The sequence below is a fragment of the Euprymna scolopes genome, chromosome 46, assembly GCF_053919585.1.
Source record: "Euprymna scolopes isolate OS-2025 chromosome 46, ASM5391958v1, whole genome shotgun sequence".
NCBI lineage: Eukaryota > Metazoa > Mollusca > Cephalopoda > Sepiida > Sepiolidae > Euprymna > Euprymna scolopes.
In genome coordinates this window covers 137,083,341-137,111,128 of record NC_136527.1, presented here as the reverse complement: position 1 = coordinate 137,111,128, position 27,788 = coordinate 137,083,341, and the positions used below count along the sequence as shown (strand labels likewise).

The window sequence follows — 27,788 nt, the reverse complement described above, 5'->3', positions numbered from 1 at the left end:
CAAGAAACCTTTTGTGCTTCAGAATCTAGTTTTCTACATAGTAACCACGTTTCTTTTCTTCGACTTTTAATATTTGGACCACAACAAAAATAACAGCTGTATTTTAAATTTTTACGGAAGTCGGACGGGGGGGGGGGTATCACCGGGCATCACTGGTAAACGGGTCCTGCTAGTATATATAGACTTGTCAAACGAGGGTCATTCCAAAAGCAAAGACTCCAAAGTGCTACAAAGACGGGAGTGGTACCATTTAAACAAGCAACCGTTTGTGCTTCAGAATCTAGTTTTCTGCATAGTATCCACGTTTCTTTTCTTCGACTTTTAATATTTAGACCACAACAAAAATAACAGCCGTATTTTAAATTTTACGGAAGGCGGAGGGGGAGGGGGTATCACCGGGCAACACCGGCAAACGGGTCCTGCTAGTATATATAGACTTGTCAAACGAGGGTCATTCCAAAAGCAAAGTCTCCAAAGTGCTACAAAGACGGGAGTGGTACCATTTAAACAAGCAACCTTTTGTGCTTCAGAATCTAGTTTTCGGCATAGTAACCACGTTTCTTTTCTTCGACTTTTAATATTTGGACCACAACAAAAATAACAGCTGTATTTTAAATTTTTACGGAAGGCGGAGGGGGGGGGGTATCACCTGGCAACACCGGTAAACGGGTCCTGCTAGTATATATAGACTTTTCAAACGAGGTCATTCCAAAAGCAAAGTCTCCAAAGTGCTACAAAGACGGGGGTGGTACCATTTTAACAAGCAACCTTTTGTGCTTCAGAATCTAGTTTTCTGCATAGTAGCCACGTTTCTTTTCTTCGACTTTTAATATTTGGACCACAACAAAAATAACAGCTGTATTTTAAATTTTTACGGAAGGCGGAGGTGGGGGGGGGGGTATCACTGGGCAACACCGGTAAACGGGTCCTGCTAGTATATATAGACTTGTCAAACGAGGGTCATTCCAAAAGCAAAGTCTCCAAAGTGCTACAAAGACGGGAGTGGTACCATTTAAACAAGAAACCTTTTGTGCTTCAGAATTTAGTTTTCTGCATAGTAACCACGTTTCTTTTCTTCGACTTTTAATATTTGGACCACAACAAAAATAACAGCTGTATTTTCAATTTTTACGGAAGGTGGAGGAAGGGGGGGGTATCACTTTGCAACACCGGCAAACGGGTCCTGCTAGTATATATAGACTTGTCAAACGAGGGTCATTCCAAAAGCAAAGTCTCCAAACTGCCACAAAGACGGGAGGGGTACCATTTAAACAAGAAACCTTTTGTGCTTCAGAATCTAGTTTTCTACATAGTAACCACGTTTCTTTTCTTCGACTTTTAATATTTGGACCACAACAAAAATAACAGCTGTATTTTAAATTTTTACGGAAGTCGGACGGGGGGGGGGGGTATCACCGGGCATCACTGGTAAACGGGTCCTGCTAGTATATATAGACTTGTCAAACGAGGGTCATTCCAAAAGCAAAGACTCCAAAGTGCTACAAAGACGGGAGTGGTACCATTTAAACAAGCAACCGTTTGTGCTTCAGAATCTAGTTTTCTGCATAGTATCCACGTTTCTTTTCTTCGACTTTTAATATTTAGACCACAACAAAAATAACAGCCGTATTTTAAATTTTACGGAAGGCGGAGGGCGGGAGGTATCACCGCGCAACACCGGTAAACGGGTCCTGCTAGTATATATAGACTTGTCAAACGAGGGTCATTCCAAAAGCAAAGTCTCCAAAGTGCTACAAAGACGGGAGGGGCACCATTTAAACAAGCAACCTTTTGTGCTTCAGAATCTAGTTTTTTACATAGTAGCCACGTTTCTTTTCTTCGACTTTTAATATTTGGACCACAACAAAAATAACAGCTGTATTTTAAATTTTTACGGAAGGCGGAGGTGAGGCGTATCACCGGGCAACACCGGCAAACGGGTCCTGCTAGTATATATAGACTTGTCAAACGAGGGTCATTCAAAAAGCAAAGTTTCCAAAGTGCTACAAAGACGGGAGGGGTACCATTTAAAGAAGCAACCTTTTGTGCTTCAGAATCTAGTTTTCGGCATAGTAACCACGTTTCTTTTCTTCGACTTTTAATATTTGGACCACAACAAAAATAACAGCTGTATTTTAAATTTTTACGGAAGGCGGAGGGGGAGGGGGTATCACCGGGCAACACCGGCAAACGGGTCCTGCTAGTATATATAGACTTGTCAAACGAGGGTCATTCCAAAAGCAAAGTCTCCAAAGTGCTACAAAGACGGGAGTGGTACCATTTAAACAAGCAACCTTTTGTGCTTCAGAATCTAGTTTTCGGCATAGTAACCACGTTTCTTTTCTTCGACTTTTAATATTTGGACCACAACAAAAATAACAGCTGTATTTTAAATTTTTACGGAAGGCGGAGGAGGGGGGGTATCACCTGGCAACACCGGAAAACGGGTCCTGCTAGTATATATAGACTTGTCAAACGAGGTCATTCCAAAAGCAAAGTCTCCAAAGTGCTACAAAGACGGGGGTGGTACCATTTAAACAAGCAACCTTTTGTGCTTCAGAATCTAGTTTTCTGCATAGTAGCCACGTTTCTTTTCTTCGACTTTTAATATTTGGACCACAACAAAAATAACAGCTGTATTTTAAATTTTTACGGAAGGCGGAGGTGGGGTGGGGGGGTATCACCGGGCAACACCGGTAAACGGGTCCTGCTAGTATATATAGACTTGTCAAACGAGGGTCATTCCAAAAGCAAAGTCTCCAAAGTGCTACAAAGACGGGAGTGGTACCATTTAAACAAGAAACCTTTTGTGCTTCAGAATTTAGTTTTCTGCATAGTAACCACGTTTCTTTTCTTCGACTTTTAATATTTGGACCACAACAAAAATAACAGCTGTATTTTAAATTTTTACGGAAGGTGGAGGAAGGGGGGGTATCACTTTGCAACACCGGCAAACGGGTCCTGCTAGTATATATAGACTTGTCAAACGAGGGTCATTCCAAAAGCAAAGTCTCCAAAGTGCTACAAAGACGGGAGGGGTACCATTTAAACAAGCAACCTTTTGTGCTTCAGAATCTAGTTTTCTGCATAGTAACCACGTTTCTTTTCTTCGACTTTTAATATTTGGACCACAACAAAAATAACAGCTGTATTTTTAATTTTCACGGAAGGAGGAGGGGGGGTATCACTTTGCAACACCGGAAAACGGGTCCTGCTAGTATATATAGACTTGTCAAGCGAGGGTCATTCCAAAAGCAAAGTCTCCGAAGTGCTACAAAGACGGGAGGGGTACCATTTAAACAAGCAACCTTTTGAGCTTCAGAATCTAGTTTTCTGCATAGTAGCCACGTTTCTTTTCTTCGACTTTTAATATTTGGACCACAACAAAAATAACAGCTGTATTTAAAATTTTTACGGAAGGCGGAGGGGGGGGGGGGTATCACCGGGCCACACGATTAAACGGGTCCTGCTAGTATATATAGACTTGTCAAACGAGGGTCATTCCAAAAGCAAAGTCTCCAAGGTGCTACAAAGACGGGAGGGGTACCATTTAAACAAGCAACCTTTTGTGCTTCAGAATCTAGTTGTCTGCATAGTAACCACGTTTCTTTTCTTCGACTTTTAATATTTGGACCACAACAAAAATAACAGCTGTATTTAAAATTTTTACGGAAGGCGGAGGTGGGGGGTATCACCGGGCAACACCGGTAAACGGGTCCTGCTAGTATATATAGACTTGTCAAACGAGGGTCATTCCAAAAGCAAAGTCTCCAAAGTGCTACAAAGACGGGAGGGGTACCATTTAAACAAGCAACGTTTTGTGCTTCAGAATCTAGTTTTCGGCATAGTAACCACGTTTCTTTTCTTCGACTTTTAATATTTGGACCACAACAAAAATAACAGCTGTATTTTCAATTTTTACGGTAGACGGACGGGGGGGGGGTATCACCAGGCAACACCGGTAAACGGGTCCTGCTAGTATATATAGACTTGTCAAACGAGGGTCATTCCAAAAGCAAAGTCTCCAAAGTGCTACAAAGACGGGAGTGGTACCATTTAATCAAGCAACCTTTTGTGCTTCAGAATCTAGTTTTCTGCATAGTAGCCACGTTTCTTTTCTTCGACTTTTAATATTTGGACCACAACAAAAATAACAGCTGTATTTTAAATTTTTACGGAAGGCGGAGGGGGGGGGGTATCACCGGGCAACACCATTAAACGGGTCCTGCTAGTATATATAGACTTGTCAAACGAGGGTCATTCCAAAAGCAAAGTCTCCAAGGTGCTACAAAGACGGGAGGGGTACCATTTAAACAAGCAACCTTTTGTGCTTCAGAATCTAGTTGTCTGCATAGTAGCCACGTTTCTTTTCTTTGACTTTTAATATTTGGACCACAACAAAAATAACAGCTGTATTTTAAATTTTTACGGAAGGCGGAGGAGGGGGGGTATCACTTTGCAACACCGGCAAACGGGTCCTGCTAGTATATATAGACTTGTCAAACGAGGGTCATTCCAAAAGCAAAGTCTCCAAAGTGCTACAAAGACGGGAGTGGTACCATTTAATCAAGCAACCTTTTGTGCTTCAGAATCTAGTTTTCTGCATAGTAACCACGTTTCTTTTCTCCGACTTTTAATATTTGGACCACAACAAAAATAACAGCTGTATTTAAAATTTTTACGGAAGGCGGAGGGGGGGGGGGTATCACCGGGCAACACCATTAAACGGGTCCTGCTAGTATATATAGACTTGTCAAACGAGGGTCATTCCAAAAGCAAAGTCTCCAAGGTGCTACAAAGACGGGAGGGGTACCATTTAAACAAGCAACCTTTTGTGCTTCAGAATCTAGTTGTCTGCATAGTAACCACGTTTCTTTTCTTCGACTTTTAATATTTGGACCACAACAAAAATAACAGCTGTATTTAAAATTTTTACGGAAGGCGGAGGTGGGGGGTATCACCGGGCAACACCGGTAAACGGGTCCTGCTAGTATATATAGACTTGTCAAACGAGGGTCATTCCAAAAGCAAAGTCTCCAAAGTGCTACAAAGACGGGAGGGGTACCATTTAAACAAGCAACCTTTTGTGCTTCAGAATCAAGTTTTCTGCATAGTAACCACGTTTCTGTTCTTCGACTTTTAATATTTGGACCACAACAAAAATAACAGCTGTATTTTAAATTTTTACGGAAGGCGGACGGGGGGGGGTATCACCGGGCAACACCGGTAAACGGGTCCTGCTAGTATATATAGACTTGTCAAACGAGGGTCTATCCAAAAGCAAAGTCTCCAAAGTGCTACAAAGACGGGAGTGGTACTATTTAAACAAGCAACCTTTTGTGGTTCACAATTTACTTTTCTACATAGTAACCACGTTTCTTTTCTTCGACTTTTAATATTTGGACCACAACAAAAATAACAGCTGTATTTTAAATTTTTAAGGAAGGTAATTTTTATTAAAGTAGTTGAAAAAAAAAAAAAAAATCTTTACAATTACTCGAATGTTTAAGAAAAATTACAATATCGACGCATTTTATTTTTTTTTGTTTTTTTTTATTAATGTTATAAAACTTTGTTACATTAGATGAAGGACTTGAAAACAGATTTTTTTTTTTTTTTTTACACTTCTTAGTAAAATAGAGTTACATCCCTTAGAAAAATAGGTTAAAGTTCCGAAAAACAACCTTCATGTGTTGCCTCTTGTAAACACCCAATTTTATTCTAGAAGGAATTCGGATTAGCACGATATTGGAGAAACGAATGCCCACAGTAGAATCATCCGATTGATACAATATGAATTAATGATCTTTGACGCAACTATTCACACAAATCGATAAAAAAAATCATCACAATATATATATATACTTCATTTACTCACATAAAATTAATATACGAAAGCCTGACGAATCCTAGAGTGGATGAAACGCCGAATATTCAGTGTAGCTTAATCGCCATATATATTTTATAAATTACCATATATGTATATATATATATATATATATATATATATATATATATATATATATATATGTATTATTTACCACACTTTTGTAGATTTTTCAGAAATCACGAGTTCCTAATGGCCATATATATTTTATAAATTACCATATATATATATATATATATATATATATATGTGTGTGTGTGTGTGTGTGTGTATATATATATATATATTATTTACCACACATTTGTAGATTTTTCAGAAATGACGAGTTCCTAATTTCTGCGCCTCAATGCATTCTCTGGTTGTTTCTGTGTATTCTCTCTCATCTGTTGCTAATATATGTGCAAGAATGTTTTCATCCTGGATTCCATGCCATATCCAAAAAAAAATAATAGGAAAACCAAAAAAAATAATAGGAAATTAATTAAAATGAATATTTAAAAAGAATATGCAAATTAGCTAGATGTTTTACAGATGAATGCAATTCTACCACCCATATATAACAAACTTGTATTTTCTTTTTTAAATAAACTGAAAAAAGGTTCACATTTTTTCTTATTGGCCTTCGGGCCAATATTTTTTTTTTTCTGTCATCAAAGTGTAGTATCTGTTCTGGCAGATACTGCAATCAAAGTAATATGTGGGGGCAACCCCTACATATCAGACCATTGCTATTGAGCAATCAGTTTTGGTCAATGTAGGGGAAACCCTTCATACCAATTCTCTCTCTCGGGAGCTGGTCCTCCTCCCTTCACTCTCTGCATTAAAAAAAAACGGCCTTGTGCCTAATTTTCTCGAATGGGGAAGCAAATAAATAACTAAGTAAATAAAAAAAAAAGGGTTTAGATCCATTTTTGGTCCCTACCAGAGTGTCCCTTTTTCCCTTCTTTTGGGGAGCTGGTTTTCATCCACATTAAGAATGACCTTGTGTCACATTTTACTTTCGTGGGGAAGCAAATAGAAAGTGTAAGCCATGTTTAGTTTCAGAATAGTTTTCGATGGTTCGTTATTCTAAACAAGTCCTGGGAGTTGACTGGTTTGCAGTAGACAGAACAGTTTCCGATGGTTCCTTGTTCTACAAAAGTCCTGGGAGTTGACTGCTTTGCAGTAGACAGAACAATTTCCGATGGTTCGTTGTTCTACAAAAGACCTGGGAGTTGACTGGTTTGCAGTAGACAGAACAGTTTCCGATGGTTCGTTGTTCTATAAAAGTCCTGGGAGTTGACTGGTTTGCAGTAGAAAGAACAGTTTCAGATGGTTCGTTGTTCTACAAAAGTCCTGGGAGTTGACTGGTTTGCAGTAGACAGAACAGTTTCCGATGGTTCGTTGTTCTACAAAAGTCCTGGGAGTTGACTGGCTTGCAGTAGACAGAACAGTTTCCAATGGTTCATTGTTCTACACAAGTCCTGGGAGGTGACTGGTTTGCAGTAGACAGAACAGTTTCCGATGGTTCGTTGTTCTACAAAAGTCCTGGGAGCTGACTGGTTTGCAGTAGACAGAACAGTGTCCGATGGTTCGTTGTTCTACACAAGTCCTGGGAGGTGACTGGTTTGCAGTAGACAGAACAGTGTCCGATGGTTCGTTGTTCTACAAAAGACCTGGGAGGTGACTGGTTTGCAGTAGACAGAACAGTTTCCGATGGTTCGTTGTTCTACAAAAGTCCTGGGAGTTGACTGGTCTGCAGTAGACAGAACAGTTTCCGATGGTTCGTTGTTCTACAAAAGTCCTGGGAGGTGACTGGTTTGCAGTAGACAGAACAGTTTCCGATGGTTCGTTGTTCTACAAAAGACCTGGGAGTTGACTGGTTTGCAGTAGACAGAACAGTTTCCGATGGTTCCTTGTTCTATAAAAGTCCTGGGAGGTGACTGGTTTGTAGTAGACAGAACAGTTTCCGATGGTTCGTTGTTCTACAAAAGTCCTGGGAGTTGACTGGTTTGCAGTAGACAGAACAGTTTCCGATGGTTCGTTGTTCTACAAAAGTCCTGGGAGGTGACTGGTTTGCAGTAGACAGAACAGTTTCCGATGGTTCGTTGTTCTACAAAAGACCTGGGAGTTGACTGGTTTGCAGTAGACAGAACAGTTTCCGATGGTTCCTTGTTCTATAAAAGTCCTGGGAGGTGACTGGTTTGTAGTAGACAGAACAGTTTCCGATGGTTCGTTGTTCTACAAAAGTCCTGGGAGTTGACTGGCTTGCAGTAGACAGAACAGTTTCTGATTGTTCGTTGTTCTATAAAAGCCCTGTGAGTTTACAGAGCAAAAGATTCTCCCTTGTCGAGATGGAAAAAACATATGCATAATCGCTACAAAAAGTTTTAATATTTTTGGAGCAATTCTGGTTTCTGATTGTGGGTAGCAGAACGTGAAATTATTCGATTCGTCAGTTTCCAGCAGCATCGTTTTTAAATAGAATCTCCCAACTATGCGGGATCATACCCCATTATAATCCGTTATGATGGGATGTGTATCCTAGCGGCTTCGGCTGCAGGGAGACAGGGTAGTAGTACTCGTTAAAGATTCGTTACTTGACACTAAGCCCGGCAGATGAGAGGCCGGGGACTGGATCATCACCTGTCGGACTGAGGTACACTGCTTGGGTATCACCTAGGAGGTCCACCCTCCCAGGCTTTCCACCCAGCTTTCGTGTGGGGTAAGTTTATTGCTTGTCGCCTGAGGCGCACCGATCATTTTATTTTAAGACTTTTATTTAAAAAAAAATAATAATTCAGCTAACTGGATTATGTAGTAGAACTGACATCTAACCCAACCCCATTATATGCTAAAAATATTGTATCAAATATCAATTAATAGAAAAAAGGCTTTTTCTTTCTTGGCCCTCGGTGATTTGGCCGGGGGGTGTCTTTTTTTGATCAGGATCTGACCGCTTTCTTTAAACACCAACTACGGGTGAAGATCAGATGTGAAGAAGGCTGCATTGCGTGGCATTTGACAGAAGATGGATACATGTAGCAAGTCTGTGTGTATGAAAAGGAGCATAAATTTGAATATGTGTTCTCCGCCTAGGTGTGGAGCACTTAGTTCCGTCATGTGATCAATTTTTAGTCTCTTAGCTAGCCAAGTGAATGCTCCATCCCTTCCCAACTAGGAAGCCTCTAAGATCCCTACCCCCTCCTATCTGCAATTTTTCTTTTTCACCCCTCACTCTAAATTTCACCCATCTTGGTTGGTTGTTTTGGTTGTTTTTGTTTTACGGCATATCAACCCTTTTCAGGTTATTTAATGCCGAATCTAGTGATTTTGAAGAAAAATTTTTTTAATAGAATATATTTGTTTTTTTCAAGTCAGTTTATATTTTACCCATAGTTGGGACCCTAACAGGTACTACCACTCCGGGTCAGAGTGGACCTGGGAGCAATGGCAATTAAAGGGTGGCTCCACACTCCCCAAAGCCCGCAAGCTGGGGTCTCACCACTGGATATAGTTTAAGGTTATATCCAGGACCTACTCATCTTGGAGAGAAAGAAATCAATCACTAACACCCTCCCCGTCGCCCAAGAATTTTTCTTTTCTCCATTTCGTCCCATCTAGAGGTCACGTCTACTTAGAGACTGTCCCGCAGGAGCTCAGGTTCCTTTACAAACCTGAGCAGAACAGGTGGTCTATCAACTAGAAGGGGTTGGGAGGGTCCTACTAACCACTTTTGTATTTTTTCTTCCCCCGCCCTCGACACAAGCGAACTATTGCACCGTTTTTATTGTTATGTTTTTTGTTTTTACACGTAAATAAAAAAAAATATATATGTTTTAAACAATTGGGTTCTAAGTAGGACGTCCCCTAGTACGAAAGGGTGAATGCGGTATTATGGTGAAAGAAGATACTAGTTAAGAGAAACTTTTGTTCAGTTTTGTGCCTGAGTTTTTTGTTCAGTTGGAACTTATTTTGTAATTTTAGCTTGAATAAAATAATTTAATATCTCAAAGTGTAGTATCTGTTCTGATACATCACTTTTTTTTTTTACACGAAGGTCACCAATTATCAAGGCCCAGAAGCCACTCGAGGATAAGGTTATTTTGTGTACAGTAATCAATGCGATAGTGTTGCAGTATTCGTTAGTACTGGAGATTTGATAAAGTGTCATAACTTAGGGAGGGGGGGGGGCGATTCATCAGGAATTTGTTTATGTTGGACTTGAAGACATCCATGTTGAAGTCAGGAGGGAAACAGGCAAGCGGTAGAGAGTTCCACAGGCGTGTGGTCAATGTAGGAGAAACTCTTCATACTAATACAATTACTATTTTGGGAGGGGGATACTGGCAGAGTGCCCCTTTTTGTCCTTGTTTTAGGAGGGTTGCCCCCCCCCCACTCACACATTAAAAACGACCTTGTGTCACATTTGCTTTCGTGGGGAAGCAAATAAATACCTAAATCAAAGTTTGTTTTTTTTAAGTATGAATATCAATACACCAAAAAACGTAAATTCTTTTTTTTTGTTCAATTTTTTAGCATTTTTATATATTTTTTATTCCAGTTTTTCTTTTCTTTTTTTTTTTTTTAATTTTTAGCATTTTTATATTTTTTATTTCAAATCAATTTTTTTCAATTTTTTAGCATTTTTATATTTTTTATTTCATTTTTTTTTTTAATTTTTTAGCATTTTTATATTTTTATTTCATTTTTTTAGCATTTTTATATTTTTTATTTCAACTCAATTTTTTTCAATTTTTTAGCATTTTTATATTTTTTATTTCATTTTTTTTTTAATTTTTTAGCATTTTTATATTTTTATTTCATTTTTTTAGCATTTTTATATTTTTTATTTCAACTCAATTTTTTTCAATTTTTTAGCATTTTTATATTTTTTATTTCATTTTTTAAAAAATTTTTTAGCATTTTTATATTTTTATTTCATTTTTTTAGCATTTTTATTTTTATTTTTTTCAATTTTTTAGTATTTTTATACTTTGTATTTTAATTTTTCTTTTTTTTTTCAAGCTTTTAGCAGTTTAATATTTTTTTCCCCAATTTTTTAGCATTTTTATATTTTTTATTTCAATTTTTCTTTTTTTTTTCAATTTTTTAACATATATATATATATATATATATATCTTTCAGAAAAAAAAAATGTCCGGTCTGATAAATACAAAAAATGGTTATTTAATATCCTTTCTAAAAAAAAAAAAAAAAAATTTATAGTAGTATAGATAACATTGTCATTGCCCTCAAAATTCAATTTCTTTTTTTTGTTGTTGTTCAATTTTTATATTCTTTTATTTCATTTTTTTTCTATTTTTTAGCATTTTATTATAATTTTGTTCAATTTTTTAGCATTTTTATATTTTTTTCAATTTTTTAAAAATGTTTAGCATTTTTATATTTTTTATTTCAATTTTTCTTTTTTTTTTCAATTTTTTAACATATATATATATATATATATATATCTTTCAGAAAAAAAAAATGTCCGGTCTGATAAATACAAAAAATGGTTATTTAATATCCTTTCTAAAAAAAAAAAAAAAAAAATTTATAGTAGTATAGATAACATTGTCATTGCCCTCAAAATTCAATTTCTTTTTTTTTGTTGTTGTTCAATTTTTATATTCTTTTATTTCAATTTTTTTCTATTTTTTAGCATTTTATTATAATTTTGTTCAATTTTTTAGCATTTTTATATTTTTTTCAATTTTTTAAAATTTTTTAGCATCTTTATATTTTTTGCAATTTTTTAAAAATTTTTAGCATTTTTATATTTTTTTCAATTTTTAAAAAATGTTAGCATTTTTATATTTTTATTTCAATTTTTTTTCCATTTTTTATCATTTTTATATTTTTTATTTCAATTTTTCTTTTTTTTTCAAGCTTTTAGCATTTTTATATTTTTTTATTTCCATTTTCTTAAAGATTTTAGACTTTTTTATATTTTTTAAAATTTTTAGCATTTTTATATTTTTATTTCAATTTTTGTTTATTTTCAATTTTCTAGCATTTTTATATTTTTTATTTCAATTTAAAAAAATTTTTTAGCATTTTTATATTTTTTATTTCAATTTTTTTCAATTTTTTAGCATTTTTATATTTTTTCTTTCAAATTTTTTTTTTTTACAATTTTTTTAGCTTTTTTATATATTTTATTTTAATTTTTCATTTTTTTTCAATTTTTTAGCATTTTTATTTTTTATTTCAATTTTTCTCTTTTCTTTTTAATTTTTTATCATTTGTATGTTTTTTTATTTCAATTTTTCTTTTTTTTGTTCTAATTGTTCTTTTTTTTTTTTTTTTCGTTTTTTCAGAAAAAAAATGTCCGGTCTGATCCTCCTATTGGATTTGTAAGTAGAAGAAAAATCCTAACTCTAACCATTTTTCCTATTACCTTCTGCATCGTAAAGTCTAGGCTTCACGCATATTTTCCATGTCAATTTTCAAAGCTTTTCACAATCTTCTCCAGGCAAAATTAAAGCTTTAAAAAAAAAATTTGTGGTTTGTTTAACAATCCACACTGATTCGAAAAAAGTGGTCAAAAATCAAATATATATTATGCAACAATAAAATGTTACCGTAACCAAAAAGTTATTGCAAAACTGTTGTAAGTTGATTGGTTCACTGAAACTAAAAATACAGGCTGTAATTTTGGACAAGAAAAAATCTCTCTTATATCCAGGTCTAATTTATATACATTCACACAGGCTCTAATTTTGGACAAGAAAAAATCTCTAATATCCAGGTCTAATTTATATACATTAACACAGGCTCTAATTTTGAACAAGAAAAAATCTCTAATATCCAGGTCTAATTTATATACATTAACACAGGCTGTAATTTTGGACAAGAAAAAAAATCTCTAATATCCAGGTCTAATTTATATGCATTGACACAAGCTCTAATTTTGGACAAGAAAAAAAATCTCTAATATCCAGGTCTAATTTATATACAGGCTCTAATTTTGGACAAGAAAAAAAATCTCTAATATCCAGGTCTAATTTATATACATTGACACAGGCTCTAATTTTGGACAAGAAAAAATATCTCTAATATCCAGGTCTTATTTTTATACATTGACACAGGCTCTAATTTTGTAGGAGAAAAAATTTTGGCTCTTTTTTTTTTTTTGACCAAGCAGGTCTCATTTCCGATTACAACAATTTTTTGGGGCCGGGCTGGGTGTCTGATCCTCCTACTAGTACGTGAGGGCAGCAGCTCTTTAAGAGTGAAGACATTGGACCTGCTGTAACCAGAAGCCCCATACTCCCACTGGATCAGGTGCGCTCCAGTGTGTCATGCTCAGAATATCAGCTTCCACATCGTCAACGGTTATCATCATGCTGTATCTATCCTGCTCTGACATCTCCCAACCAGCTTGCCTTTACATTATAATCTTGCTGCCAGTATGCAGGTTTCATAGTTGATTGGTTCGCTCAAACTGAAAATATTTAACAAACAAAAATGCTTATTGAACGTAAATCGTTCACAAGTACACAAATACACATTTATTACAAATTGACAAACGTAAAGAATAAAGTAATATCACAATATAGAAAAACAATAATTCGGTACTCACTTTAGCAGTGGTTAGAGTTCTACTCTATTTCTCATAGTGGTTAAAGTTCTCACGACTGGTAAAAATGTACCTTTCCTTGTCAAGTCTGGGAATCGCTATGTATGTGTGTCCCTAAAGGAAGTAACTCTCTGGTGTATATCTTAACCGGTGTTCTTTGCCCATATCTGAAACTGAAAATATTTAACAAACACAAATGTTTAATAAACGCAAATAGTTCACAAATGCATTAATGCACATTTTTACAAATTGAAAAACTTAAAGAATAAAGTTTCCAACTAACATGGCTGCCATCTTGTCCGTTTTTTTTGGGGGGGGGGCAAGCGGGTCTTAGTTTAAGGTCATACCAAGGATCACGAATAGACAAACATACAGAATAAAGTAACATCGCAATACAGAACAACAATAATCTGGTACTCACTTTAGAAGTGGTTAGAGTTCTACTCAGTCTCATAGTGGGGCATAGCTCCCACAAGGGATATTTTAAGTATTATTATATTATAATATTTAATTATATTAATAAATGTTTTATTATATTTCATATTTTATATTTATTCTATTTGGATAACTATATTATTATTTACGTAAGATATCGTAATTTCTTCATACTTTAAGAGGAAAATATATCATCATATGACAGGCCTTATTTTTGACTATCACAAGTTTTTGGAGTGGGGGGGGGCCTTTGGAGAGTTCAGTCCGTGAAAGGAAAATATTTTTTTAGAAAGATGGGGTGGGCGCATTTTTATTTATGGCAGCCTTATATATATATATATATATATATATATATATATATATATATATATATATATATATTTAAAGGAGATTAGAACAATAGTCTAAAGAGCTGAGTGTATTTCAATGTAACAGTGAAATTACTAGTTTAATTAAAATACAGGAAAGAGAAAGTGCTCGTTGTAATTTAGATATATAATAAGCTCGATAGGTAAATATCCTAGAGCTAATTCAATATTAAGTAATGTGATTGATAATTTAAAATTTAAAAATCAAATTATAATTAAATTAAAAATCCGTTTCATAAGAAGGAACAACAACAAAATCAATTATCTGTACGATCGTTTCAGAAAACAATGCTTTTTATTGTGGTAGACATCAAGTTACGTACAATAATTACATATAGTTTTTTTTAATAAGCAAGGTCTCCTCGTCAGCAAATTTTGAAGGGTTTTTATTAAATTTAAAAGACACCATAAATAAACCTAGCATTAAAAGTAAGGCAGATGTATCTGAAAAAAATTGAAATAAAAGGTCTGGATTTAAAATTTATAAGAAAATTAATATGGGTTAGAGATAGAAAAGAAATAGAGTAAAATATAGATTTGAATTTAAATTATAAGTTTGCTTTAAGTACAACATTACAAATATATACATACATATATATGAAAAAATAGACACACATATATACATAGATATACAGGTATATACATAAAAATATATAGAGAAATTTACCTTTTAATTTTTCTCCTTTTGAAATCAGGAACTATAGTTAATAATAATAATATATATATTAGAAGTCGGATTATGTAGGTCCTGGATATGACCTTAAATGGTGAGACCCCAGCTTGCGGGCTTTGGGGAGTGTGGAGCCACCCTTTAATTATCATTGCTCCCAGGTCCACTCTGACCCAGAGTGGTAGTACCTGTTGGGGTTCCAATTATGGGTTAAATATAAACTGACTTGAAAACAACAAATATATTCTATTAAAAATATTTTTCTTCAAAATCTTTGGATTTGGCATTAAATAACCTGAAAAGGGTTGATATGCTGTAAAACAAAAACAACCAACCAACCATCGGATTATGTAGGTCCTGGATATGACCTTAAACTATATCCAGTGGTGAGACCCCCAGCTTGCGGGCTTTGGGTAGTGTGGGGCCACTCTTTAATTGCCATTGCTCCCAGGTCCACTCTGACCCGGAGTGGTGGTACCTGTTAGGGTGCCAATTATGGGTTAAATAGAAACTGACTTAAAAACAACAAATATATTATATACACATATATATACATATATATATATATATACATATATATATATATATATATATATATATATATATAGTAATTTATAAAATATATATGGCGATTAAGCGACACTGAATATTCAACGTTTCATCCCCTCTAGGATTCTTCAGCCTGAATGGATGACACGCGGAATATTCAGTGTAGTTTAATCGCCATATATATCTTATAAATTACTAACGAACTCTACCTACGTATTGAGCACTTTTGAAGTAAATACTTAAAGTTTACGCATAAATCTATAGTTTTGTATATTAATTTTATGTGAGTAAATGAAGAATATATGTGTATATATATATATATATATATATATATATATATATATATATATAATTTTTACTCATTTATTCGTATTTTTATTTAGAACGTTTGTATATTTTTTATATATATATATATATATATATATATACATATATATTTAGCATGTCTGTCTGTAATTTCATTTTAGCATGTTCGTATTTTTCTTTAGCAGTATCTCATTTAGCATGTCCATATCTTTATTAAGTACGTTTGTAACATTATTTAGCATGTCTGCATTTTATTTTTTAGCATGTCTGCATTTTATTTTTAGCGTGTCAGCATTTTATTTTTAGCATGTCAGTATTTTCTTTTTGGCATGTCCGCATTTTCTTTTTAGCATCTCCGCATTTTCTTTTTAGCATGTTCGTATTTTTATTTAGCACGTTCGTAATTTTATTTAGCACGTTCGTATCTTTATTCAGCCATTTGTAACATTATTTAGCAGGTTATAATCTTTTTTTAGCATGTTCATATCTTTTTAGAATACTGTATCTCTCTTTATTTGGCCTGTTTTTATCTTGCCTTGGCACGTTCATATCTTTATTTAGCACGTTCGTTTCTTTATTTAGCATGTCTGTGTTTTCTTTTTAGCATGTTCGTATATTTATTTAGCATGTTTGGATTTTTATTTAGCATGCTCGTAACATCATTTAGCACGTTCGTATCCTTATTTTAGGCACGGTCAAAACGAAAGGAGAGAGTAAGTATCTTTTTTACGGAGTCTCTCTTTAAAAATCTGCCAAAAATCAAGTAACTATATAATCGACACGAAAGTTTCACTGATTATTATTATGCAAAGAATGATATAATATATTATATAATAATAATAATAATAATAATAATAATAATAATAATATATAACAGAATATAAGGGTGTACCTTTTTTTTATAATCGATATTCTTATATATGTTTTTTTTGTTTTTTGCTTACAACCCTCCCTTCTTTATTTGTGAGTATAAATATGCTTCAAATAATCAGCCGAAACTGAACAAAGTATATTACATTGTGGGGAGGGTGAGAATTGTAAATAAAACAACAACAAAAAAAAACTGCGCAAGAATCAGATTGTAAATGTTGATTATCCGAATTTTGAATGTATTTGATTTTTCATCTTCTGTGTTTTAGACAAAACTACTAACAAATAGAGCTACGAATCATTACATAATCCATAGAAATATACATCATTGTATAACCCATAGAGATATGAATCATTGTATAACCCATAGAGATATAAATCATTGTATAACCCATAGAGATATGAATCATTGTATAACCCATAGAGATATAAATCATTATATAACCCATAGAGATATAATTCATTACATAAACCATAGAGATATAAATGATTACATAACCCATAGAGCTATAAATCATTGCATAACCCATAGAGCTATAAATCATTACATAACCCATAGAGCTATAAATCATTACATAACCCATAGAGCTATAAATCATTACATAACCCATAGAGCTATAAATCAGTACATAAACCATAGAGCTATAAATCATTGCATAACCCATAGAGCTATAAATCATTGCATAACCCATAGAGCTATAAATCATTGCATAACCCATAGAGCTATAAATCATTGCATAACCCATAGAGCTATAAATCAGTACATAACCTGTAGAGCTATAAATCATTACATAACCCATAGAGCTATAAATCATTACATAAACCATAGAGCTATAAATCATTGCATAACCCATAGAGCTATAAATCATTGCATAACCCATAGAGCTATAAATCATTGCATAACCCATAGAGCTATAAATCATTGCATACTGGAAAAAAAAGAAGAAGAATGGGTTTTAATAGATTTCAATTTGTTGAAAAAGAAAACAACAACTTGGTCTTTCTTTCTTTTTTCTTTTTTTTTACACAGTGATCACCACTTATCAAGTCCCGGAAGCCACTCAGGGATAAGGGTTATTGCAAGTACATTACGTATGTGTGGAGATTTGATGAAGTGTTTACTTAAGGGGGCGGTTCATTAGGAATTTGTTAACATTGGACTTGAACACATCCAAGTTGTAGTCCGGTGGGAAGCAGGCAGACGGAACAGAGTTCCACAGGCGTGCAGTTCTAAGAAAGAAGCTTTGTTCATGGAATCCGCGTTTTAATTTAGGCACAGATAAAGAGTGGGGGAAATTTTTCACAGTGGATTCAGCTAGACGGGTGTTTTTCGTGAAAGATTGGCGAAGGGGGGGGACCAGAGATTGGAGTTCAGACGAGCACCTGCCATGGAAATAACGATAAAACAAGGATAGGCTCGCAACGTCTCTTCTGTGGGAGAGAGGTTGCAGGGTAGAGAAAAGGGCATCCCCCACTAAGCCACGAAGTCTATTTTGTACTCTGTCAAGGCAGGATAGGCTGTTTTTAGCAGCTCCTACCCAGATATGGCAACAGTATTACATCCTTTCACTTTTTGGCCGTGTATAAGCACAATGAAAAAATTATTTAGTATCTTTATATTTTTAGCAGTCATCTATCTTTTATTAGCATGTTTGTATAATCTGTTTAGCATGCTCGTACATTTATTTATCAGGTCTCTACCTGCATTTATTACGCTTGTTCCTTTATCGTGTTCGTATATTCAGCATGTCACGTGACTTGATTCGGACGCATGTGAATCAAAAAGCACAAAGGCTTCGGAGGCGTAATTTGCTACATAAACCATAGAGCTACAAGTCGTTACATAAACCATAGAGCTACAAATCATTAAATAATACATAGAGATATAAATCATTAAATATCCCATAGACTACATATAAATGACTACATAACTAATAGAGATATAGATCATTACGTAACCCATAGGTATAAACTAGTAGAGATATGAATCATTATATAACTAATAGAGCTACAAATCATTACATAACTTACAGAGCTATAAATCATTATGTAACCCAGCGAGCTATAAATCGTTACATAACCCATAGAGTTATATATCATTACATAACCCACAGAGCTATAAACCGTTACATAACCCATAGAGCTATAATTCATTAAAAACCCCATAGAGCTATAAATTATTACAAAAACAATAGAGAATAAATCATTACAAAACCCATAGAGCTATAAATCATTGCAAAACCCATAGAGATATAATTCATTACATAACACATAGAGATATAAATCACTGTATAGAGATATTTAGCGATATAGAGATATAAATCATTATATAACCCATAGAGATATATATCATTACATAAACCATAGATTTATAAATCATTACATAAAACCTAGTTACAAATCATTATATAACCCAAAGAGATATAAATCATTGCGTACCACGTAGGGATATATAAATCATTACACAAATAATAGAGATAAAAATAATTACATAACTAATAAAGCTATAAATCATTATATAACCCATAGAGATATATATCATTACATAAACCATAGATTTATAAATCATTACATAAAACCTAGTTACAAATCATTATATAACCCAAAGAGATATAAATCATTGCATACCACGTAGGGATATATAAATCATTACACAAATAATAGAGATAAAAATAATTACATAACTAATAGAGATATAAATCATTGCATAACCCATAGAGATAAAAACCATTGCGCATGCAAAATTGTTTATTTCTGTAGCATGTTCATATATTACGCATGCCGATAGAGACAAAATCGAAAGCTTAAAATTTTTACAGTATCATGTGTCGATAATTATTAATGTTGCGTGTTTTCTGTTTTTTTTCTATTTTCTGTTGTGTGCGTGATATTAAACGTGCTTTACCAATAGGAGGAGGATACAAAAAGGCATCTTTCAGATGCATGCAGTAGTTCACAAGTAAGTATTCTAAATATCTTTCTCTTTCTCTATGCAGAATGTAGAAACTATGCATAAAAAAGAATCCAACGTAATAGTAAAATGAATCAAACATTTAATAAGAAACCAAAAAAAGAAATGAATTATTAATTAATGAACGCTTGTTTTTCAAAGAAATATGCAAATTAGTTAACCTTTACGTAGTCGCTCACATATCCATGACTGAGCATATTAAAAAGTTTGTTTTAATAATTTGACCTATTAGTGACACAGTAGTTGACAAGTAAGTATTCTCTCTCTCTCTCTCTAGAGAGAGAGAGAGAGAGAAAATTTACTGCAATCAGGAATCACTAAATCTTTTTGGCCGATATCAAAAAATTTTTAGCTTCCTTTCAAAACTATATCCCCCCAAAAAGATTTAGTGATTCCTGATTGCAGTAAATTTTTAGCCTCTCTTCAAAACTATTTTAACCAGTTAAAGAACCAAAAAAGTAAAAAAATCCAATCATTCGAGGTCTCTAGTGTAGCTCTGCAACTTTTTGTTTCAGAGCAGATAGAGTTTGAAAATATGGAGACAGGCAGACCGACAAACAGACATATAGCAATTTATATATTAGATTTTTTTATTTTTTATTTATTACATTTTCACCCCAAACAAGGCACATTGCAACTTTGGTGTAGGGGGCTACTATCAGGGGCAACAACTACTGGAGTACTATGTAGGGATTCGGGCAGCAAGATGTCGGTTCATGTTACAGTTAAACTTCTGCATGTCAGTACAGTTGGGGAAGCAGGTGTTACATAGAAAAGGGGAGGACCATAATTGTATTTGTTGTCATGGAATGATTATTATTAGAATGAAAGGAGATTATGCGTGTCATAAAAGAATTCCGTGTGCGTATGATCGTCTAGTTTCATATGCGGTTGTGTGTGTGTGTTACATGCATTTTCTTCGACATACCTTACTTCATGTGTCGTCGATGTTGATCCATCTGGAATTCATCTTCTCTTGGAGGGAGACTGGTACCTGTTAGACGAAGATTTATCACTCCAAGACGATGAATTGGTTTTATAGTTTTTTTTATTTACCTTCCAGATGTCGACACAGAATATGGAAGTGAATCTTTCTTGCTTTGAACACGTCAGCGTCCCCCACCCCCAGTGAAGGGGAGGGAACAGCTATTAAGCCGTCCGTCTTCTTCAAAGCCCAAATCCAGTCTCACAGATCTAGCCAACCTGACCACGCCACTCATACGTAATCTGGTCAGCTGACCCTCGGTTCTGGTAAACGTGTCTACACTCCATGTTTACTCACCTCTCTCTCTCTCTCTCAATCCATTCTGTAACACAGGGACCTGGAATGGAATTCCAAAGTCTAGCGGTTCTGGGGAAGAAACTACTGGAGTAGAAAGATCTTTTACATCTAGGGATCTCTACAGTGTGGGGGTGAGATTTTGCAGTCTGTCGGGTTTGTCGAGGGTGGTCACATCGTGGGGGCACAAGTGCTTGCAGTTGCAGATTGTATCTAAAACTAAGCTTCTATCTTTCCATCTTCAACGCTCTGATCACCGTCTGGCATCAATTGAAATTACTGGCTCTCGTCTTGGGGAGGCCCCATGTTTTGACAAGCTTCTTGGGTTGACCTTTACTCCTGATCTGAAATGGAACACGTACATCAAATCCGTTGCGAAGGTCGCTGGAAAAAACTAAGCTTCTATCTTTCCATCATCAACGCTCTGATCACCGTCTGGCATCAATTGAAATTAATGGCTCTCGTCCTGGGGAGGCCCCATGTGTTGACCTTTACTCTTAATCTGAAATGGAACATGTACATCACATCTGTTGCCAAGGTCCCTGGAAAATATAGCAACTTTTAGTTTCAGAGGAGATAAAGTTTGAAAATATGAAGACAGACGGACAGACAGACATATAAACTTTTATATATTAGATTTCTGCCATTATGCAGAATCTAGAAACTATGCATAAAAAAGAATTCAATGTAATAGTGAAATGAAACCAATCATCTAATGAGAAACCATAAAAATGAATTACTCATTAATGAAAGCTCGTTTTTCGAAAGGAATATGCAAATTAGTTAAGCTTCCTATAGTCGCTCGCATATCCATGACTGAGTATATTAAAAAGTTTGTTTTAATAATTTGACCCATTAGTGACACAGTAGTTGACAAGTAAGTATTCTATATCTTTCTCTCTCTCGAGAGAGAAAATCAATTGAGATTGGGAATCACAAAAACTTTTAGGGGGATATCGAAAAAAATTTAGGTTATTTTCTGATACTGAAAACGATTCTTTTAAATTTTTTTGTTCATAAATAAAGAAAATTTTACAAGAATCGGACTCAGTAATTGTTTGTATATATATATATATATATATATATATATATATATATATATATATATATATATATATATATATATATATATGGTTTTTAAAAATTTTCAAATAATATAATGCTTGAAATTGTCGAACTGGACATTGAAACAATTGTAACGTAAAATGAAATACACTTTTCGTTGTCATCAACACCTTGTCTTGAAGTCTTGATTTTGCACACACGGTATATTAATGCTCAATTATGAAATGTGATAATTTTGTAGCTTAATCCTAAAGTCAACCTTTTTTGGCTTAAAACCTATAGGTATATGAAAATTTACTGAATTACACGAACTCAATATATTACATATAAGTCTATATATTTTATATATATATATATATATACCTTTTATTTTTTACTACCGTATTTATTTATTTATTTATTAATATATATACATATATATATATGTATTTATATATAATATATATATATATATATATATATATATATATATATATATATATATATATACATATGTATTTATATATAATATAAGGGGGTAGTCAACCATTTTTGGTTTAAAACCTATTGGTATATGAAAATTTATTGAATTACACGAACTCAGTATATTACATATAAGTCTATATATATATATACACACACACACAAACATATATATATGTTTGTGTGTGTGTGTGTGTGTGTGTGTGTGTGTATATATATATATATATATTAAGTAATGTGATTGATAATTTAAAATTTAAAAATCAAATTATAATTAAATTAAAAATCCGTTTCATAAGAAGGAACAACAACAAAATCAATTATCTGTACGATCGTTTCGGAAAACAATGCTTTTTATTGTGGTATACATCAAGTTATGTACAATAATTATATATAGATTTTTGATAAGCAAGGTCTTACTTTTAATGGTAGGTTTATTTATGGTGTCTTTTAAATTCAATAAAAACCCTTCAAAATTTGCTGCCGAGGAGACCTTGCTTATTAAAAAACTATATGTAATTATTGTACATAACTTGATGTCTACCACAATAAAAAGCATTGTTTTCCGAAACGATCGTACAGATAATTGATTTTGTTGTTGTTCCTTCTTATGAAACGGATTTTTAATTTAATTATAATTTGATTTTTAAATTTTAAATTATCAATCACATTACTTAATATTGAATTAGCTCTAGGAAATTTAACTATCGAGCTTATTATATATCTAAATTACAACGAGCACTTTCTATTTTAATTACACTAGTAATTTCACTGTTACATTAAAATACACTCAGCTCTTTAGACTATTGTTCTAATCTCCTTTAAATTTATATATATATATATATATATATATATATATATATATATATATATATATATATATATATATACTTGCAAAAGTACCCGCTGTTGACTGAGTTCAAAAACAGCCTACAGAAAATGGACTCTGATTTCTGAAAGTACTAGCGAGGGGTACCCGGCGTTGCCCGGGCGTTTGGAGGTGTGTGTGGAAACTCGGGGGGTGAGGTTAAAAAAAGTAAGTATGAGGATCAACCCCCGAACCCTTGAGGCAAAGTTGTAAATTAAAGTATGAAAAAAAAAAAAGTGTGATGTTAACCATTGTCCCACCGCAAGATGCTAACGGAAACACGTTTGAATTTATTTAATTACTTGGACTTGGCAGGTGCCCGTTTTAATGACTTAATGAGGTCAAGTTTGACTGCGGGATAGTATTTCATTTACTGCGGCAACGCTTCTCAAGATGTTATAGGTAAAAGACTAATCCACATGCAGCGAGCGAGAAATGTTGAATATTTATCTTCCCGAAATCGAGCAAATTAAATAGACAGGCGACCTTCATTGTTAACTATGAGATATTATCATTTATATGTGATATAAAAAGTTTTTAAAAGTTGTGAACCGACCGACCGCTTATCTGAAAGAAGCCTTTTGTAGCCACACAGAAAAAGCGAACACACATACATACATACATACATACATACATACATACATACATACATACATACATACATTTTCGCTTTTATCTTTATAGATAATAGGTTATGAAAAGGAAGGGTTGTAAAGAGATAGCTTCGAATTCGAGGGTATCAAAACCAAAGCAAAATATGATGAAAGTAAAAATAAAATAGATAAACCCCATAATTTATTATACCATACCTGTTCACACTGAAACACATCACAATATTCTGTGGATCTATATTAAAAAAACCTTGTTAAACTTTGTGACATATTTCCATTCTATGGAGGTCAGGCATGAACGAACACCCCATAATTTTATTATACCATATTTCTTCAAACTGAGACATAATTATCAAAGTAGACTTATGCAGATAGATATGTAAAGTCTTTATTAAAGTTTGTGCCTATTTCCATTCTATGGAGGTCAGGCGCGAACGCAAACCTCACGATTTTATTATACCAATCCCTATTTAAGTTAAAACATACTTATCAAAGTATTCTTATGTACATCTATATCAAAAACACTTGTAAACGTTTTTTTTTAAATTTTTTAATTTTTTATTTGCATACTTTGGGGACCAAGCACGTACGCTTTTAATGAATCATCATTATGCCAAATCAAACATACCCATTCCTGTGTCTCGATACATCTTCTATCATTATATGTGATCAGTTTCTTAAAATAGTCAACCATATAGGAGCCTATTCGTGACCAGACACACGCACACACAGACGTTCAGCTTTATATTATAGATATATGTTTGTGTGTATACATACACACACACACACACACACATACATATATATATATATATATATATATATATATATACATGTATGTGTGTGTATATATGTTTCTATATATATTTTTCTGTTGAAATAATAGTTTTCGAATTTAGTATATAATTATAGATGATAATACCAAAGTTTTTTTAAGAAAGCTCGATAGTTCAATACTAGAGCTATAAATATTCATACTTTATACAGAAACCTTTTGTTATCCTTAACGTTTGTTTAAATGAAAAAACGCCACCTAAATGCACACAATTCATACGTACATATGTTTATCTAAAAGAGACAAGTTTAAATTCAATTTAACATAAGCTTAACCATATTTATTATATTTTTTACTAGAATATCTTGTCCTTTTCTTTTCCAGTTTTAACAACTAGTCCTTTACTTTTCCATGTTTAAGCTTAACCATGTTACTTTTCATGCTTGCATTTTTCTATTGTAATATAAGTTAACATTATATAATCAATTCTTAATGCAGCAATATTTTAAGTTATAAATTTATTATATTTTTTACTAGAATATCTTGTCCTTTTCTTTTCCAGTTTTAACAACTAGTCCTTTACTTTTCTATGTTTAAGCTTAACCATATTACTTTTCATGCTCGCATTTTTCTATTGTAATATAAGTTAACATTATATAATCAATTCTTAATGCTGCAATATTTTAAGTTATAAATTTATATTTTTTACTAGAATATCTTGGGGTTTTTTTTCCAGTTTTAACAACTAGTCCTTTACTTTTCCATGTTTAAGCTTAACCATATTACTTTTCATGCTCGCATTTTTCTATTGTAATATAAGTTAACATTATATAATCAATATTTTAAGTTATAAATTTATATATTTTTATATATGTTTTTATATATGCAATATTTTAAGTTATAAATTTATATATTTTTTTACTAGAATATCGTGTCCTTTTCTTTTCCAGTTTTAACAACTAGTCCTTTACTTTTCCATGTTTAAGCTGAACCATATTACTTTTCATGCTCGCATTTTTCTATTGTAATATAAGTTTACATAATATAATCAATTCTTAATGCTGCAATATTTTAAGTTATAAATTTATATATTTTTTTACTAGAATATCTTGTCCTTTTCTTTTCCAGTTTTAACAACTAGTCCTTTACTTTTCCATGTTTAAGCTTAACCATATTACTTTTCATGCTCGCATTTTTTTATTGTAATATAAGTTAACATTATATAATCAATTCTTAATTCCGCAATATTTTAAGTTATAAATTTATTATATTTTTTACTAGAATATCTTGTCCTTTTCTTTTCCAATTTTAGCAACTAGTCCTTTACTTTTCCATGTTTAAGCTTAACCATGTTACTTTTCATGCTCGCATTTTTCTATTGTAATATAAGTTAACATTATATAATCAATTCTTAATGCTGCAATATTTTAAGTTATAAATTTATATTTTTTACTAGAATATCTTGGGTTTTTTTTTCCAGTTTTAACAACTAGTCCTTTACTTTTCCATATTTAAGCCATATATATATATATATATATATATATATATATTTCTCATATGATATGTCTCCCCTCTTTTAAAGATAGGGTACGATTATGAACATTTAAAGTATCAAATAATCCTTATACACTGTGAAATTTAGTTTATTTATGAAAACCAAAGATATGACATATGGAATCAAGTCTCCTTTTGCTGCTATTTAAGATCATTTGAAACCATGCCAGCAAGTTTTAGTATCCTCTGCATCAAGGCCAGAAGTTTTGGGGAAATATCAGGTATTTTGTAATTCATATGCAAAACTAGGAAAACAAATGGCTATGATTGAAAAATAGTTGAACGTGCCGTATCTTTCCACTCACAAAAAATTCTTTACAATTTTTTTTAAAAATATGTTTTATCCAATTTTACCCCAAACAAGGCACAGAGCCACTCTGAAGCAGAGAGTTACTATCGAGGACATAAAAGGGAGTTGAGCAGCAAGATGTCTATTCACATTACACTTGAACTTCTGCATGTCAGTACAATTGGGAAAGCAGAGTCTAGCAGTTCTGGTGAAGAAACTATTGGAGTAGAAGGCTTTCTTACATCTAGGGATCTCTTATGTGAAGGAGTGGGATTCTGTTGCAATATTTTGAGATTAATGGGGTAATTATTTATTTTCAGAAAAATACATTAAAATATTTTTTATTCGGACGATTCTATTTATAGACGATGCTGCTAAGAACTGACGAATCAAATTAAACCATGTTCTGCTACCAACCAATCACAAACCAGAATTGCTTCGTAAATATTAAACCTTTTCTGGAACAATTTCACATGTTACTTTTCCCGGGTTTCGACACGGTAAGAATATTTTGTTCTGAGGAACTGTCTACTACAAACAAGTCACCTCCCAGGACTTGTGTGTAACAGCGAACCATCTGAAACTGTTTCTGAAACTCAAAATGGCTTACACTTCTAGAAGCTGCTTGTTGGGTTCGTTGGAGGGGGTACAAGAGTTTGTAGTTCATCAGAGCATTCACCATTAAAATACTTGTAGAACAGGCAGAAGGATGCAAGATTTTGTCGTGGGGGCACAAGTGCTTGCAGTTCATCAGAGCATTCACCATTTAAATACTTGTAGAACAGGCAGAGGGATGCAACGTTTCGTCGATGGGACAGAGGCTGAAGCTTAGATGACAGTTCAGGACCTATCAGGTTGGCAACTCTCTTTTTGTCCAGGTTTGCGAATCTCTTTTGAACCTTGTCAAGGAGCGAGAGACAAGTAGCAGATGCACCAGCCCAAATATAACAACAATACTGCGAATGATGGCCTTATAGAGGTACAGGATATTTTCAGGCGTTAGTAGTTTTCTAGCATGGTAGAGGGAGCCCACTTCTTCGCAGCAGCCTCTCATTGTTCCAACTCCTGTTTCCTGTGAACGTTAGGCTGAAGAGTTTCAGGTAATTTGTCTTTGGCCATTGCTGTTGGTGATAGAGAAGGTTTCTTGTAATTATTGAAGGAAACAAGTTTAGTCTTAACAGCATTGAATGTGACCGTCCATTTATGTCCCCATTCCACTACAGATTGGAGGTCATCCTCTAGTGTTTCTACCATTTCTTTAGATA

The 27,788-nt window shown here is 33.4% G+C and overlaps 1 protein-coding gene across 2 annotated transcripts in view; it reads left to right on the top strand.

Moving 5' to 3' along the window:
- The window catches only part of LOC145271411 (uncharacterized), a 681,202-nt gene that overhangs the window by 543,584 nt on the left and 109,830 nt on the right, over nt 1-27,788 (top strand). For both annotated transcript variants that reach the window (XM_080126945.1, XM_080126944.1), the window contains 2 exons: nt 12,190-12,225; nt 19,561-19,608. In XM_080126945.1, the coding sequence (XP_079983071.1) occupies nt 12,190-12,225; nt 19,561-19,608 (84 nt within the window). The remainder of the gene's footprint in view (nt 1-12,189; nt 12,226-19,560; nt 19,609-27,788) is intronic.